The sequence below is a fragment of the Apis laboriosa genome, unplaced genomic scaffold (genome assembly GCF_014066325.1).
Source record: "Apis laboriosa isolate Shangri-la unplaced genomic scaffold, ASM1406632v1 scaffold34_cov151, whole genome shotgun sequence".
Taxonomy (NCBI): Eukaryota; Metazoa; Arthropoda; class Insecta; order Hymenoptera; family Apidae; genus Apis; species Apis laboriosa.
The window spans coordinates 5,155,542-5,173,562 of NW_025222928.1; the positions used below are offsets into that span (position 1 = coordinate 5,155,542).

At 40.1% G+C, this 18,021-nt stretch overlaps 1 protein-coding gene across 2 annotated transcripts in view; it reads right to left on the minus strand.

Moving 5' to 3' along the window:
- LOC122714910 (transcriptional regulator ATRX-like) overlaps positions 1-18,021 on the minus strand; it is a 28,140-nt gene that overhangs the window by 5,435 nt on the left and 4,684 nt on the right. Inside the window, exons 3-7 of one of the 2 annotated variants that reach the window (XM_043936690.1) lie at positions 17,487-17,581; positions 4,675-4,781; positions 3,794-4,059; positions 3,396-3,576; positions 1,179-1,348 (exon numbers count right to left, since the gene is read on the minus strand). In XM_043936690.1, coding sequence (XP_043792625.1) covers positions 1,179-1,348; positions 3,396-3,576; positions 3,794-4,059; positions 4,675-4,781; positions 17,487-17,581 — 819 coding nt within the window. Of the gene's footprint in view, positions 1-1,178; positions 1,349-3,395; positions 3,577-3,793; positions 4,060-4,674; positions 4,782-15,725; positions 15,754-17,486; positions 17,582-18,021 lie in introns of those variants that run through there. The other variant, XM_043936691.1, reaches the window with a different exon arrangement.

Sequence of the window (18,021 nt, forward strand, 5' to 3'; positions counted from 1 at the left end):
CCGCGTAACGTCACGTGTGATGTCACGTGACTGGATTCGGGCGTGGAATCGCGTCACGTGACGTGCCTAATCTAACAGTGGGGATAATGTGACGTCATTAGGCAAAGGTACGTCACGTGACCGTGAAGGCTAAGCGTCGCATCGTGTCACGTGACTTTGCCTAACCTAACAAGTGGCGGTGAGGATATTACGACGTGTTCTTCCGCGAAAATTCTTCAACTTTTAACGATAGAGATCGTAACGCGGGCATGGCTATCTACGCACTCGCATCAGCGAGTGCGCAACTCGATCGTCAATTTTCTCGAAAACAAACGTTGATAAATCGAAATCGATCGTTTCGCGCCAATCGACTCGCCCGCCTCCTTCGATCTGTGCCGCGTGTGATTAAAATAACGCCGTGTCGTTTTCGAACACGTTCGTCGAAACGTCGAAACGTCGAAACGGCGGTGAGCGGCCGGAGCGGCTTGATTAAGATAATTGGGACATGGTTTTGGGAATGAAACGCGAAAATCGACGAGCAATCGGTATAACGGCGATCATAAATGGAGCCAGAGTAAATTCGATGAAGCTAATTAATGACCGATTACGTAACACGGGGAAGGGCCATGGATCGAAGGATATTGTAAAATCTACTCGATAGATGGAATGGAGGATCGCTCGTTTAAACTCACGCACCTGGGAAACTGTATTTTATCAGCAATCGTTTTCGACCAATTCCACGGGAAGGATCGAACGGTCAACGAGTATCAAATGCACGATTCGCGCGTTTCATTTGCATAATGACGATTTCATATATATGTATATACGTACATATAAACTTGCTATTGCTCGCTAGCAAACCTTTCCTACGTAACAACGCGGAGAGATTTCGCGTATGTAATGTAATGGCGAAATCGATCTCGGTTCATAAAATACATATCGATTTCCTCGTCTTCGACGAAGTTGAATTTATTTTTCTCCCCCTCCCCCTTCTATTAATATTCACGTCGAAACGAAAAATTATAACCGTTCGCCCGTTATTGCCGTTTGTTTTACGGCGTGCAATGTACGAGGAAGTAAGATTTAACGGCCGAACCAATTCGGGAAACGAAACACGTTTTTCGTGGTTTATTTCACATTGGAGGGAACCACAGATTGGAAAAATATCGCGTAATTCCGTAAAGGGGGCAATGACTTGCCTTTTCCAGAAGCAAGGATTTCAGCCTGGCCACCTCTGCCCTGAGCTCACGAACGATCCTCGCCACCGGATCCTCGTTGACCATCGGCCGATTGACCACGCTCTGCGCCCTCTGCGCGAATCGCAACGTGCGGGCCGTCTCGTTGTAACTTCCGCTCGCTGGCGAGATAGCTGGAAACAGAGGACGAAAAAACGTGAACGAAAATAATATTGACACTGCTGTTACACTCCCTCATCACCTCTTAATAATTAATCGTGGTTACCTCGAGATTGCGACTCATCGATCGAATTTTAAATTTCATCGAGAATGGGAATTGGGCTGAGACAGAGCAATCGGCGGGAAAGAAATGAGCAGAAATTCGAGTTTTTTTCACATCGATTCCAATTTTTCGCGCGGGAAAAAAAAGAAAGAAAGAAAGAAAGAAAGAAAAATGAAAAATGTCATTTTTACATTTGGAAAAAAAGAAAAGAGAGAGAGAGAAAAAAGGGGGACCACGATGCGTAACACGCGGTCAACCATTAATGCAGATACTGAATATTAAACGTCTACCATCCCTCGCCATCCCGGGTCGATAATAAGCCCGAATGCTATTAGCAATTCAATTGGACGCCGATGATCATCGGTTTGGAATATTTCGCCGCGATTAATTATACGCATCGCGGCCGGCCTACGAATATTTGCCAATTCTTCCGTTTACGTGGCATCGGGAGCCCGGCCGCGCTAATTAGCCAATCGTTTTTCCATCTGGATTCCACCGATTATATACCGTGTTGGACGCATTAGATGGTTTCCACTCGTCTGGAAATAGTGGAATAATTCGAAGAAGGGGGATAAATTTCTCTCTTTTGCTCGTTTAAACACAGAGTCGCGTTATTGCGTTAGAACGATCGAAAATCACGAAACGTGGAACGAAATAATAGCGGCCTCGATTGTCCATGCGCTTGTCGTGCGAACAGAAAAAAAAATGCATTTTCTTTTTTTCTTCTTTTTTTTTTTTCCCTCCCCCTCCGTATCGATAAATCGCAAAATACAAAAACACTTTTTTTCGATCGGATGGAATCGAATCTCCAGGAAATGTTTGACGAAAAATCTGCGTATCGGCTATGAAATTTTTTCGATTCGATTATTAACAATAATATAGCGTATCTCGTGAAAAATGAATGGAGCGATTTATTACGCTCGTTTGCTATATGATTATCGCAAGCGATTCGTTCTACTTACTTTGCAAATACAACTCACCCTTTCTGCACAGATGCGTCAAAACAGAGTTTTTTTTTTTTTTATATTCCATACCGTTCCCTCTACGTGTCCAACTACAATGTTCAAATTCTACAAATCAATCTACCATCGACCCACTCTACTGGCAACTCGTTTGTTCTCCAAATTATCGTCTCTTTCTTACCAAACGAGATTCATCTGTTTCTACTGCGAATCTATTTATCTATCCATCTAGAATTGAAAAATTGTCGCGTTCCATTCCTTGTCGACGAAAATTGAAACGTCGACAAATGCGAAACTGCGACTTCGATTTAAAGGATCTCGTATTTACCGATTCCCGTCGCCACGCTTTCGCGCCTTGGCTATCGAATTTTAATCTCCAGGCGCCTTAGCCCGGCTGGAAAAAGCATTTAAACCAATTACCATCCTCGAGTTTCCGGGCTGCTCGAGTATCGCGGGAGGGGAGGGATAATTTCATGAATCAGAGGCTCGCGATAATAATTCTCCTCTGGCAATTAACTGGAATTTATGGAAAGCTATGGAGTTAAGCAAAGCGACGACGAGGTTGGAGGAGTAGTGTAGGTAGTGTGACGAAGTGGATGGCGAAGACGACTGTTGGAGGATGAAAAAGCGGCCATCGATTTTTCTCCTTCTTTTTTCTTCCTCCTCCCCCTCCTCCTCCTCCTCCTCTTCCTCCAAGTCGTCTTCCAAAATTAAATATCGCGATCCTGGGAACGGGGAGTGGGAGGTGAAATGGAGGAAAGTAACCTGGGGAGGGGGAGGTCTCTGAATGGAACGAGAAGGATCTGGAACGAGGCTTGGTGTAAACCTGATTAACGACGAATCAGAGAGTTACGAAAAGAAAGCTCCGTTCAACGTGTAAATCATCTCTCTTGAAGCGCATCTTCTAAAAATAAATAAGACGAGGGAGGGAGGGGGGGGCGCGGAGGGTGGATAATACCGAGAGAGGGAAGATCAAAGGGAAGAGGAGGCACTTACTGGCGAGCATAATGGTAGTGGCATTCCCGCCAAGTGCGTCCTTCAACAGCCAAGTAAGCGAAGAATCTCTATAAGGGATGAACCTCCTGCCTGGGCCACTTCCTGGGCTCGTGCCTCTCTCCGCAAGGGCCGATATTACGTTCCCCAGCGCCACTAGACTCTTGTTTATATTCGCGCCCTCCTGCAAACAGGCACGTGTCATTCTCCCTCCCCTCTCTTCCTCTCCTCCCCTTCCTTCTTTCCTCAATTTTTTCCTCCCACGCGCAAGTGAAGAACGTGTAGAACGATCCGTGTCAAAACGGAGGAGCAATCGATTTCTCCTTTTCTGATCTGGTTTTCATCGATGATCCCGATGATCGATTATTTTTTTTTTATTTTAGGGGACGTGGACGACTCACCTTCAGCCGATGAACGCCAGCGCACGTAGCCGCGCTCTCGCTTCCCGCCAGATCGACCAGTCGTAGCTTGCTGCCGCCGCGAGATGCCCTCCTCGCCCTCGAGGACGCTTCGCTCGCCGACCCCTCCGCGACCACGATCGTGAGCAGAGCGTGGCTGCGGCTGCTGCTCGGGTTCTGCAACGTGGACGCTGTCTTCCGTGCCCTCGTACCCTCCTCCACGCAGGACATCAACGAGCCCAGGGTGCGCACCACGTGATGGGTCAAACCTGTTGTGTGGGAACGAAAGGAGAGAAAAAAAAGGAGGGGGTGAAAATTGAATCAAAAGGGGTTAAAAAAATGTGTATGATGTTAAGATATTGCTCACGGATCACGTTTTAATATTTTTTCGACTCGACTTTTTTCGATTCGAGGAATTAAAAACGCTCGAATAATAGGAAAAGGCAAGAAGAAATTTACAATAAGAAAATGTAAAGTCGAATTTAAAAAGGAGGGAAATCAGATATAATTGCGTGTACCATCGCACAAAGGGGAATGCTTCATTCGAGTTTGTAAAAAAAAATAATAATTAATCGATTTAATTTTACGTATATAATAAATAATAGTTAAAAAAAAGCATATGTGCTTTATATGCTTTTTTTTAGAGCGCTAAAAAATGCGCGGGAGCGCTGGAAGAGATTAATTTTAACGTATAGTTTTGCAAAGTTCTGCAAACTTAAATTTACGATATGGAATGTAAAATAAATCGTTACATTTTGTCACCAATTTCCGTGTACGAAGTGAATGAAATTTAAGTTTAATTCACAGAAGAGAAGAAATTTTGATCTTGTCGATATAATTTATAATAACTGGAGCGAATTGGAGGAAACGAAAATCGGCTGTACCTTGAACATAAGGGCCGAGTCGAGGATGCTCGCGAACTCTCAATCCTCCCGTGCTCGAGGACGGCTTCAAAAGATCTCTCACCCTCTCGTTGTATATCTCCAAGTAACTGAAACAGAATTCGTGTTACGTTACGAATCGACTTTGATCGACTACTTAAATCCCTAGAAATAGAAATCCTGTTCCGTTCGATCGATTTTCGAACGCGTTACAACACGACTCTCTCGTAACATATCCTCGAAAATCATCAATTTTTCCCTCGAAAATCTTGCTTATGGAATCAATCCATAATCTTTCAATCGTGGAACAATCGATAATTCGCACGTTGTTGATACACGATTTGTCAAACGAAAACGACGGGAAGAGGAAGCGATAATCGATAGATAATTCCGTGTCGTCGATGCGTATCGCGTTATCCATAGATATTCAACAAGTAAATCGATAGGTGGCGCATAATAGCCGCACGCGACACGCGCCAAATATCAAAGAGATGGGCAACACGGATGCGTCGTATAATAACTCGGCTACGAGATTCGAACAGGAGAGATAGATGATCCGTCGGCTGCACACTTTTCCTTTCGACCACAGCCAAGCTTCCGGATCCTCTTAACGTCATTATCCGCTCCACTGTCCTCGTGAAACGTGCGCGCGTGCCACGGTAAATCCGCTTAACAGCGATCGAAGTTTCCCTCCAACACTTTTCTCTCGTCCCCCTCAACCATGGACGACGTGGTTCATCGTCGATTTCAGAAAACTCGAGAAATTTGAATCATCGCCATCATTGCTTCTTCTGCAATGTTAAATTAATCTCAATAACAGGATTGAATGTTTCCAATTTTTTATTTCCACACCTCCCTCTTCTTCCCGTTCGAGGAAAGAAAAATTGATACGAAAGTTGATTGGAAAGAATTTCATTCGAATTGATGATTTTCATATGATATGAATCGTTCCATTATGAAAAAAAGGGGAGGGGATCTCTGTCATTAAAAATCTCTGTCATTGAAAATCTCTGTCATTGAAAATCTCTGTCATTGAAAATCTCTGTCATTGAAAATCTCTGTCATTAAAAATCTCTGTCATTAAAAAACGTTCGATGTTTCATCGAACGCATGGTTGCCCAAGTTGGAGGAAAAATGAGGAAAGTGAGGAAAAATAAGCTGAAAAAATTGATATATTCGAATTTTGCATTTCGTCCCCATCATCGTCCCTTGCCGAAGCATTCGAGTACTTTTGACATCACGGCGGAATCGAACTCGAAGTAAATAGGGTCGTCCACTCGTGGTCTCCACGAGTTCTCTGGCCACTATTCGAGAAAGGGTTCTGAAACCCTCTGTGAATAACCTCCCAGCCTCGTTCGAACGAGGAGACTTCTGGAAATTAGAAAATCGAAGCAGGAACATTCAAAACGTTTACAACGTTTTTCCACGACCCCAAAAACCGTGGTTTTCGTGCAACGAGGAGCAACAAGAGAGCCGCATCTAAATTTATCGAAATCTTCTCCTACTTTCGCACGGAATTCGTTCTGATCGTGTGCATTAAGCTTACGTAATGAATATTTCTTCGTTTCAAAACGAATGATGTTATTTTCACATTTCTTGATTTCAATCAAGACGCAAGATGCGTCCTTTTCGAACAAAGTACTTTTATTAAAATATCATTAACAAAATTAAACGACTGTCACCACGAGATTCTCGTTTTTCAACGATTGTTAAACGATTCGATCGATTTTACAATCCTTCTCCCTTCGTGTTTTATCTCTTTCCTTGAATAGAGTTTCTTTTTTTCCCGAAACCCGTTTAATCAAAAATAAATTTCCATAGAGAGATACGTGTATTTAATTTCTTTAAATCAAATTCTTTCTTCTTCGATGTACAAATATAATTTCTCCAAGAGCACGGAACGAACCTCTTTCTTCAAGCCACAGAAAGAAAAAGTTGGCATTATCGTTGTACTGCCAAGCAAGAAACTACTATGCAGATTCGATTCCGGGGATCGATCAGAATCCTCCTCCCCCCTCGTTATTTGCATTGCACGATCGCGAAATTTGCAGGTGGCCGCCAAAAATAAGAAGGAGAATCAAGGCTTAAAGAAATAACCGACCGGCTTCGTGTAAACTCTTTTTATCGGGGCGTCCACGTTGCCCGGCGAGCGAGAAAGCTATTTAAAAGTTTCACCGAGATAACTCAACTACCGTTGCCCGTTCAATCCGTGATCTTGTTGCATTCTGTTCCATCCACGCGCTTATCTATCCTACAATTCTACTTTTGTTGTTGTCGTCCTCGCTCGTAGTCGTTGACAAAGCCGGATTAATTTCGTTGCATGAGAAACGACGTTTGAATTAATTACGTTTAAATTGGCGCTTAACGAGAAACGATCGATGATTCGTCTTTATAAAAATAGGTTAGGTGAGCAGAGGTAAAAAAGGGATTCGAATTAATAACGCGGTTTACTTTGTTTTCATTCGAAAGAATGAAGATAAATTTTTTATCGGCGTCATAAAAATATATAATATACAAATATATAATATAAAAGGTTAAAGAACCTTTCGAGATGGTTGTAAATAAGATAGAAAATTTCTGCTATCAACTTGGGACCGCTAATTTTCTAAATTTAAATAATTCTCTAAATTTACTCTTTAACATCGAGAAAAGAATGTTTCGAATTAAAGAACGAGGTTGAGTCGAAAGAGCATACTTCGTTCGTTCTTCCTTTATTAAAAATTAACGAAATTATTGTAAAAAAAAAAAAAAGAAAAAGGAAAACGACAACGCTTGTATCGATCAATCGGATCGATCGAGAGAGAGACACAAAAATTCAATTCCTCCGGATTTGAAGGAGATTATGGAGAGGAATCGATTAATCAACGAAATTCAAGGATAAAAAGGAAAAGTCGTTCGTCAGGGGCTTTTAAAAGTTGTCGAGTGTCTCTCAGTTCTCATTGGAGGGAACGAATGCTCGGTCTCGTGTTTGCCGGATATTACGAACGGTGTCGAAATAAGAAATCGATCCGTCCCATCTATCCATCCTCTACTACTACGTTCAATAACACGAAAGAAAATAGGAAAAGGAGATTTTTCACCTTTCATCCGAATTTCATCCAAATTAGAACCTTACCTCGCAGGAAATCTTGTAAGAAAAAACAATTTCCAAATCTTGAAGCGAAATACTCGAAAAAATGAATCCTGCTCGAAAGAACACGTTTCGTATCTCGAAATCTGAAGAGGATTTCTTACGTTACGTGGAAAAATACAACAAAATTCCAAAAAATGTATACATATTAAACCTGCTGTTTCTTTCTAAACTCCGTATATATAGTATATATATATACTATATACTATAACTATATATATATATACTATATACTATAACTATAGTATATAGTTTTAGTATAGTTTAGTTTAGTATAGTTTAGTATAGTTTTAGAAAGAATTTTGGAGAGAAGTAAGCGATCGAGCCGTGTTGATTGGTTCCTCGGCTTGCGACGAGTCGTCGAACCCGCACCGCTCCCCCCGCGCGAAAGCGCTCGAATTTGAAGGGAGACACACGCGGGGCGTTCACGCGATACCTTGTAACGTTAGACGCCGTTAGGGGTGAATATCGACCCCCTCGATTACTGGGTCACCGGGGGCACGAGCAGCCCGCGGCCCTGCCAAGATGCTCGCCGAGCCTCGTCGTAATTTTCGATTCTTAATTTTTGAATGGGGGACGGATCGATATCGCGCGCGAATACAATCCTGCGAGGATTGAATTTCGATTTTTCGACAGGAACCAATTCCAACGAATCAATTCCGTTCAATTTTTTCCCCGATTTTATTATTCCTCGAATAAATTGATTATAATCGAAGATACTTGTAAAATAAGTAATCTTATTGTTTAACGAAGAATAGATTTTTCAACGATAAAGAATAATTTTATCGAAAAAGAGAGACGGATCGATCGACGCGGATTTTCTCAAAAATATCGCACGAGATAAAAAATTCTCTCCTGTCCTGAGATTCGACTTTTCAACGAATCTCTCGCCTCGAAATTTCGCTTTAATCAGCTTGTACGTAGAGATCAGCAGATAAACAACGTATCGATCGATGAATCGAAAGGGAACGAATTTAAGCGGATCGTAACGAGCGGAATGTGGTCAGAGACGAAGTTTCCACGGTGCTTGCTTCGGGGAACGAAAGGAAAAAGAGGAAGGAGGAAGAAGAGGAAGCGCGAGAACAGAGAGAGAGAGAGAGAGAGAGAGAAGAGGGAGTGTGTTCTATCGATCAATCAGCCATAAGTAATGCGGAGCTTTTGATCGGTTACCGTTTCATTGCGGATGGGAAGAGCGGCACGGCATGCTATCGCGTACGAATTCGGCGACTTAATCACGTTAAACGCCGTTGCCTAACGACCATGCTTCCTGATCAATTGGCAGCCAACGAGTCATCCACAACGCCGGACGTCGAAACGGTTTCTCCGTGACCGTGGTCGTGTCTCCATCCACGAAGCCATCGAGCTTTCAATTCGTACGAATTCGTTGTATCCCGCCGTCTGTTATAATTGGCCGAAATGAAAATGACATTGGTGGAAAATTTGGAGTCAAATTTGAAATTTTTTCCCGAATTTGATAAACTAGCTCGTGAAACGGAGATAAGGATGTGAAGATGTTGTAACGTGATAGCTTTGATTTTGACATTACGAATATTGTTATAATAATTGAGTAAATGATATTATAACAATAGGTGCAACTTTCAAGTATCGTGGATATTTCCAATACTTTCTAACTATAGTATTGCTAGTAATCGATTATCTATTTCCTATTATCTATTACTATTACTATCCAATTACCTGATAAAAATATTTTTGCAAATCGATTGAAATCAATAACTTTAAATTTATTTGAAAAAATCGTGGATATTTCCAATACTTTCTAGTATTGCTAGTATTTGGAACCGATTATCTGTTGCTATCCAATTGTCTGTTAAAAATACAAATTCTTTTGCAAATCAATCGGTTGAAATCGATAACTTATTTGAAAAAATCGTGGATATTTCCAATACTTTCCAATCATATGCTATCCAATTACCTGTTAAAAATATAAATTTTTTCGCAAATCAATCGGTTGAAATCGATAACTTTAAACTTATTTGAAAAAATCGTGGATATTTCCAATACTTTCCAACATGCTATCCAATTGTCTATTAAAAATAAATCGATAATTTAACTCGATAATTCGAAATTTGTTGTTGGAAAAAAAATATCACGAGTTTTCTTCGACGAATTGAACCGGTGAAAAAAAAAAAAGAAACGGAAAGAAAGGAGGGGGGGGGGAGAAAAGGAAAACGATCGATTGAACCTAGTTCGAAAAAAAAAAAAAAAAGAGGAGAAGATCGCATGACACGAGCGTTTCAATCGCGGATTCGCCGTTGGACGAAGGAAATCGCGCGTGAATTAACGATTGTGCGCGAAAGTGCGACAATTTTCGCGCGACATTAGCCGGTGTCGCGTTTATTACCGGGACGTGTCAATTGTAACCGGGGATGGGATCGTTGTTAGATCGTAAATTAAATTATGCCCGGCTCCGTTTATTGACGAGAGTACGTTTCGCTAATAGGTATAATTAATTGCACAACAAAACCTGAATTATCGATCCAGCGCATCGGTGGATGTTACTCGTCTGTCGACGACCTGAACCAGCGAGAAAATATTCGTGAAAAATTCGTGGATAAAAGAAAATGGCGTTGTATCGATGAAGGTGTTTTCGATTACTTCCCTTCTCTTTGAACAGTTCCGCCATCGTCTTTTTTGTCGTCGGTATCATATTTCTTCAAGGATCAAATGTAAGATTTAGATAAAATTTGACAAGTTTCTGTTTGGTTAGAATTTTAAATATAAAATTAATGGCATGAGATATGAGAATCAAGCGATCAAGATCGCTTCTTTAACAAAGTTTTATGAACCAAATATTCTTCTGGAATTTGGTTCACGTTCTATTCCTTGTAACGAGAAAAAAAATAACAGGATTTGATTAATAATTCTCGACGAAGATGAGTTTATTCGAATAATTCTTAAATTTTCTAGTTTCGTTATTCTGAATAACATTTTTCCTCTCGATCGTGGTTTTAAACATAAGTTCTTGTTTTACTTATCTCCCTCTGTCGTTTATTTTCTCCTCTCCTCTGCATTTCTCGTACTTTCGCGATAAATTTTAGGTCCATGTCCTATCTTTCTCGTTCTCATCATGAGTCCAATCCTCAATTTTCTTCTTTCGCCCGTCCATAATTCCGAATCCCTCTTCCCCTCCTCTCCGTATGTATCATAATTTTACACGTCTCGATTTTAAAACTCTCTATCGATATAAGTTTTTTTTTTTTTTTTCTTTGAAAAACAATTCCACCATCCACCGTCCTCGTTATCGTCCGTTCTCTCGACTCGTTTTACGACCAAGCCAAGGAAATTGCAACAAGAAAGCATCCTCCCGGCCAAAACTGTCCAACCCTTCTTTTTCGTTTCTTTTTTTCAGGGGTATAAGAGTGAATTAAGACGGCCACAAGAGAGAGAAGTCGTTTGCATTCATCCATTTTTATTGCCACGTGGACACAAAAATGATTCACCGTGAAGAAACGAGAATTTTCTCTCTCTCTCTCTCTCTCTCTCTCTCTCTCTCTCTCTCTCTCTCTCTCTCTCTCTCTCTCTCTCTCTCTTTTTAGAGAGAGAGAACTGCTCCCTCAGTTTCGAGCAGTAAAAGCGACAACACTCTCTATTATTCGCTTTATTAAGTGGCACGAGATTGGGTTTAATTACGTCAGAGGAGGTCGCGTTTTAATGGACACGCCCGCGACTCGAAAACCTTGGAGGAACACTTTGAACCGTGGGAAATTCCATCCACTTGCGAAAAATGGTAGAAAAAGAATGGGGGAAAGAAGACTTTTACGGAGCAAAGTGATGGCACTTCGTATTGAATTTTGAAAGTTAAGCGGGCCGAAGAATGATGGAGGAAATCTTGGCTTGACCGGAAAATCTTTTCGCTTCCTTTTTATTTCTTTCTTTTTTTTTCTTTCTTTCTTTTTTTCGATGAAATTTTTTAGCAAATGGTTTCTGGGAAGCACGAAAATATTTAAAATTTTTGGGGACAATAGGACAATAGGACAAGAGGAGAACTTTATTTTCGAATTTTGAAAGTTGAATGGATCAAAGAAGAGTTGTGAAGTTTAATCGGTCTTTTCGCTTTTTCTTTTTCTAAAGAATTTGTTCAAATAATTTCTGACGCTGTTGAAAATTTTTTGTTCAGTCCTTTGATCAGAATTTACAATTCGATCTATTAAAAAAGTTTAATAATAAATCTATTTCTCTTGAATCTGAATGTATTCTATGAATCTGAATAAAAATTAACATCAATTTTTCCAGAAACACTGTTTCTGATAATTAAAAAAGCAAAAGAGTCTACCAAGCCAACCAACCAACTTGATCTGATTCAAATTGATCTATTTATATTCCAACCACATATATAACTCCCAATTCGTCTCCAAAAAATTTTGAAGGATTGAGATTAGATCTGATGAAAGTCCTGAATTTCGAGATTCAAACTGATTGGAAGAGAAATTTTCACGGGCGTTGAATCTTGAAGAATCGTAAAGAATGCCCTATCGAAAATTTTTCCACAGAGGGGATACAGAGGGCTCTCGTTTTGGAACGCGAGTCGGTCCATTAACGCGACATCCTATCCTCTCGGATACGTTTTAATTTAAAAGTGATGGTGGACCCGAAATATTTTTCATTCGCCATTAACGCGACACCGTGGCTAAACACGACCAACGACGAATAATAATATACCGGTGACGTTTCGAAAAATCCCCCTCCCCTCTGAATCCAGGGAAAGGGGACGGCGACATACATATTTCGATTTTGGAAAAAAGAAACACGGATGGTGTTTTTGGTGTTGGTTTTATCGCGCGAAATCGAAACATCCGCAGGGGGACCTCGTGGCAGAAGAAAGAACGCAAACTATTTTGCCTACGAGCGAGACGAATTTCACTTTTAATAAACTTTTAATAACTGCCGGTTGATCGTATGAATCGCGGATTTATAGTATTGGAGGGGAGGGAGGAGGGAAAGAAGAGGGGTGGATCGCGATTCGCGCGACCGGACGCGCGTAAATCTGTCGTATCCTTTTTTTGTCAAACGGTCAATACGGCAACAAAGGATGATTCACGGCCCCGGTTACGGATGATGAACAGCGGTAAAGACACTACGCGGTGATAAAAACGTTCGTTTCTTTGGAGAACTTCCGGCGAACGTCGCCTCTTCCCTTCCGGTTCGCGTCGCAAACGGCAAAAACGGCACGGTATTGCACCCTTTTGATGTCTCTCGACCATCTTTTGGACAATATTTCGTTTAATTCGATTGTGTGTTGAAGTGGCCATTTAAATTTGACGAATTATCGAACGACGAATAGTTGAGTGAGGATCGTCGAGACGACGATTCTCTTCCCTTTTGGATTTGCATGGAGAAGTATTTGGTCGATCATCTTTTGGAGAAAAAATAATAAATAAATAAATAATAATAATAATAATAAATAATAATAATAATAAAATAAAAAAATAATAAATAATAAATAAATCTCATGGAGAATTTATTTACTTAATTCGAGGATAGCCAGAGTGTGACTTAAAGTAAAGAAAATTTAATGAATTATTAAATGGTAAAAAAGTGTGACGATCGTTGAGATGACGATTCTTTCCTTTTGGATTTGCGTGAAAAGTATTTGGAGAATTTTTTTAATTCGAGGATAGCGAGAGTGTGATTTAAATTAAAGAAAACTTGAATTTGTATGAAACGATAAATAATATGAAGATCGTTAAAGACGACGATTTTCTTTTGGATTTGCATTGGAATGAAAAGCATTGGTCGACAATGTCCGTCGATCATCTTTTGAAGAATATTTATTTAATTCGAGGATGACGAGTATGTCATTTAAAGTAAATTTGACGAATTATTTAATTAAACAGTTTGTAAATAGCGTGTTGAGACGACGATTTTTTCCTTTTGGATTTGTATGAAAAGCATTTGGAGAATTTATTTAATTCGAAGATAGCGAGAGTGTGATTTAAATTAAAGAAAACTTGAATTTGTATGAAACGATAAATAATATGAGGATCGTTAAAGATGACGATTTTCTTTTGGATTTGCATTGGAATGAAATGCAATCCGTCGATCATCTTTTGAAGAATATTTATTTAATTCGAGGATGACGAAAATGTCATTTAAAGTAAACGATTTCTATGAAAAGCATTTGAAGAATTTATTTAATTCGAGGATATCGATTCTTTCCTTTTGCGTCGCCTAGAAAGCACAGGTTGTCCATCACATAAGATCAAGTCATCTTTTGGAGAATATTTATTTAATTCGAGGATGCTGAGAGTGTCATTTAAAATAAATTTGACGAATTATTTAATTAAACAATGTGTAAATACCGTGTTGAAACGATTCTTTCCTTTTGAATTTGTATGAAAAGCATTTGAAGAATTTATTTAATTCGAGGATAGCGATTCTTTCCTTTTGCGTAGAAAACACAGGTTGTCCATCGCGTAGGATGAGTCATCTTTTTGAGAATATTTAATTCGAGGATGATGATGTTGACGTTAAAATATCACTTTATACAATGAAAGTCGTGGGATCCTCTTTCGAGAAAGGATATCGGTTCCATTGGAAGATGATACGACGTCGATATTTGAACATCTAAAACAAAGAGGAATGGACTCGTATAACCTCGAATAACCGGCGCAAAATGTTGTCACGAGTTTGAAAAGAGAGCGCACGGGTCCCTTCGTCGACCCGTTTAACGATTTTACGTCGTGAAATGACGGGGGATCCTGGCTGAAAGAGGAACGCCGCCTCGGCCTGACCGATTCGCTTATCCCCCCAATACATCAACCCAACTTTCTCGCGATTCTTCTTGCTCGTGAGCAAGAAAAAAAAAAAAATCCACGCAGGGAAACAACGCTTCCCTTTTTCCGTTCTCCATCCCTCTCCAGAATTCTTGCGATCCCTTCGAAAAAGAAAATACGCGACTTGCGATGCGATATTAGCGATGATTTTGGAGAAAAAAAAGAAGAGACGATTCTATCGTGATAGACGTGACAAGAGAGTGATTTTTCGAAAACGAAAAATTCGAAGCAACCGTGTATCCTGGGCCGGGTTTACGAGCTTGGGGAAAAAATCGCAAACGAATGAACAATTTTCCGCAGGATCTATCCGATTTCGAGTCGAGATTCACGAATACGAATTTCGAAGCGACGATAAAAGTTGCATGGAACGGCTACTCTTCGCTCTTCTTCGTTCAAAAGGAAAAAGAGGGAGAAAAGAAAAAAGAAAAAGAAGAGGGAAAAGAAAAAAACAAAGAAGAAAAAGGGGGAAGAAGAGACAATCGATATTTGAATGGATAAATAAAATTTCTTCACGAGTGCTCCAACACGGAACGGAATTACTACGGAATTACTTTTAGATTTTTATTTTTACATCCGTTTGTGAACGTTTAATAAAGCTGTGTTTACGAGGAGTGGTGTGAAGATCCGGAATGAGAAGGAGGAAAGGAAGGAGGTTAATATTTTTCCATATGGACGTTTGCTGCTCGATTTTTAAAGCGAATTCTAGCGAAATTCGAAGCTAAGGGGACAAAAAAAAAAAAGGAGGGAAATGAATATCGGTGTACGGATGATAAGTAGAACGAAGCGAAATGGAGAAAGAAAAGAGAAAGAAATACTTCTGGAAAATATTGTTTATCAAAAAGAAGAGAAATGAAGAAACAAGTCTTAGAAAGAAATAATACTCTTACTCTGAGAATTTCTCTCGTTCTTCTCCAAAACTGGAGGAAACAAAAAAAAAAAAAAAATGTCCATCAACCAAAAATGCTCTTCTCCTCGATCTATCGCAGAAAGATCGGATAAAATCGACGATGGAAAAAAATTTGAAAAGTGGACGAAACCGTGAGGTGAACGAGTGAGAGGGAGTGCTCTGTAAGGAAGAGAGAGAGAGAGAGAGAGAGAGAAATTCTTACCCGGATAGAACGAGAACTTACACGTCCGCCTAGGATTGCGAGTCACGGGGCACTGAGCTTACAAGACACATCCAGGCCAACACGGCGCTCGCAAACCTCACGACTCCTAACCTCGAGTTCCACGTCCATCCCCTTCCAGTGGCATCACCCCGCTCCCAACCATTCCCACACGATATTTTCCTTTCTCGTATGCTTCTTATTTCTGTGTTCGATCATTAACGAATTGTTTCTATCTCGAAACGATCGAATTGTGGTCAGACCAATCTTCCATCCTTACGATGGAAACTTCCAGGAGGATTCGATTTTTAAAAATATATATATATATACAGAGAAGTGGTGATGGTTTTCGAATCATCGAGCGGGTTAGAGTTAATTCCCAAAAACAGGGGACGTCAAATGAGTTAAATTGTTACATTTTACAGAATTTAAGTGAATCTTTATGCGTGAGTGAAAATACTTTTATTTATTTATTTATCTATTTCTACAAAGATAGCGAAAGTTTAATAATAAGCCACTCTCAAATGCGATTGGTGAAAAGAAATTTAAAAAAACTTTTCCCTAAAAGAAATTTTCCTTCATTAATGATCGCATAAATTATCTGAATATAAAAAAAAAAAAGAAAAAGAAGGGACAATAAAATTCCGATATTTAAAAAAAAAACATATATGGAGCCCGAAAATAAATTTGCATAATAAAAAAAAAAATCTACGTAACGAGTTAACAAGGTCACGATTTAACAAGAAGGTCAAAAGGGGAAGGCTAAAGGGAATCAATTGCACAAGGTGGAAGCTATTACCTCCGGAACAGATTCTATTAAGAGTTTCCCCAAGAGCTGGAACTTATCCGTTGCAACGGTGTTCGAAGAAAACGATCCCCCCTCCCCGCTACGAGATAAAGCTCTGCCTCGATTAATGTTGTTTAAAATCAAAGAGAGATACTTACTTCTCCGGAGGAAGGCGTGCTCGATTACCATTTTCGATTAACCATATCGCTTCTGCAAACTATTGGGACAGAGAAAAAAAGTGTGACGATAAACTTCTCGTTACCTTTAATAGGGAAACATGGCGGAGCAGGAACATGGTTGCCGATACCAAAGTGATCAACACTTTCGAGAACGACATTGGTTGGCGTCGGAGGAACGAAGCGGAGGAGGACGTACGTTTCGAGGGAAATTGAGCCGGACCTTGACCGACACCCGCCAATTTCTCGATCGCCTATTGGCGTATTTCTCATCGAAGGGGCGAAAAGGCGAATGGCAATGTTCCCACGCTTATCAATCTCGGCGATGCGCGGATTATCGCCTCGCTTTGTTTCGAAAATCCTCCTTACTTATAATTCGTTCCCTCCAAATATTTTAAACACATCGATACATGCACGCGATTGATTCAATCAATCGTCTTGAAATGTAAGGCTTTGTTTAAAGAACGTGCAATAAAGAATATAACTTTCTCTATCAATTGTTAATTTTCTTTCTGCGTATTATTCTTTCTTATTATGCTTTACAATCAATGGTCAAAAATCTACATAAATTATAAAGAATATATATAAATTTCCATTATTTTTTTCACGCTTTAAAATTTGAAAAATCTGAAAAATATTTTTTTACAATAGGACAATGGACATTAAAGTCTAATTAAAAAATTGCATGTTTATCGATCTATTTTGGTCTACGTATCGATCATGTTTCGTATAAAACGGAATTATTGTTGATTTTGATAATCGTTCGCTCTTACTTTCTCGTAAAATCGATATTTAAAAGATTAAAATTCCAATTATCTTTACCTGACAGAAACCCCATAATTTCTCTCGTTCTTCCTCTCCTCCTCGATCCTCGCGAAAAGTCCCTCGCAAAGGCGTGGCGTGAGCCCCGGATCTTCCTGGAAAACAACAACAACGCCATCTTCAATCGTTTCCCCATCTTTCTTCCCTCCAAAAACGCAATCGAACACACCATCGCGGGAGAATTACGTATCGTTAAATAGCGGAATGTCGTCGGAATGTCCCGCGGCGATCGAACGACTCCATTTCCCATAATTGAAATCGAACGTGCTCAACGTATCAACCGCAACACGTGCCTCGCTTTTAAAAAAATCCTCCACACGCCCAACCTTTGTAACGCGGCCGCCACGAAAGCCGGCGGACAATTTAATTAAACGTCGCAAAAACAGTTCCAATTTATCGGTCCAAATTCGTCGAGGAGCCGAGGAAAAAGGAAAAAACAAAAAATATTGGCTCCGTTTCCCGCCAATATAGTTTAGGCAACCGGAAATCGTTACGCCCTCCCCTCCTTGTTTCGAATTATGCGCGCGAAATTTGA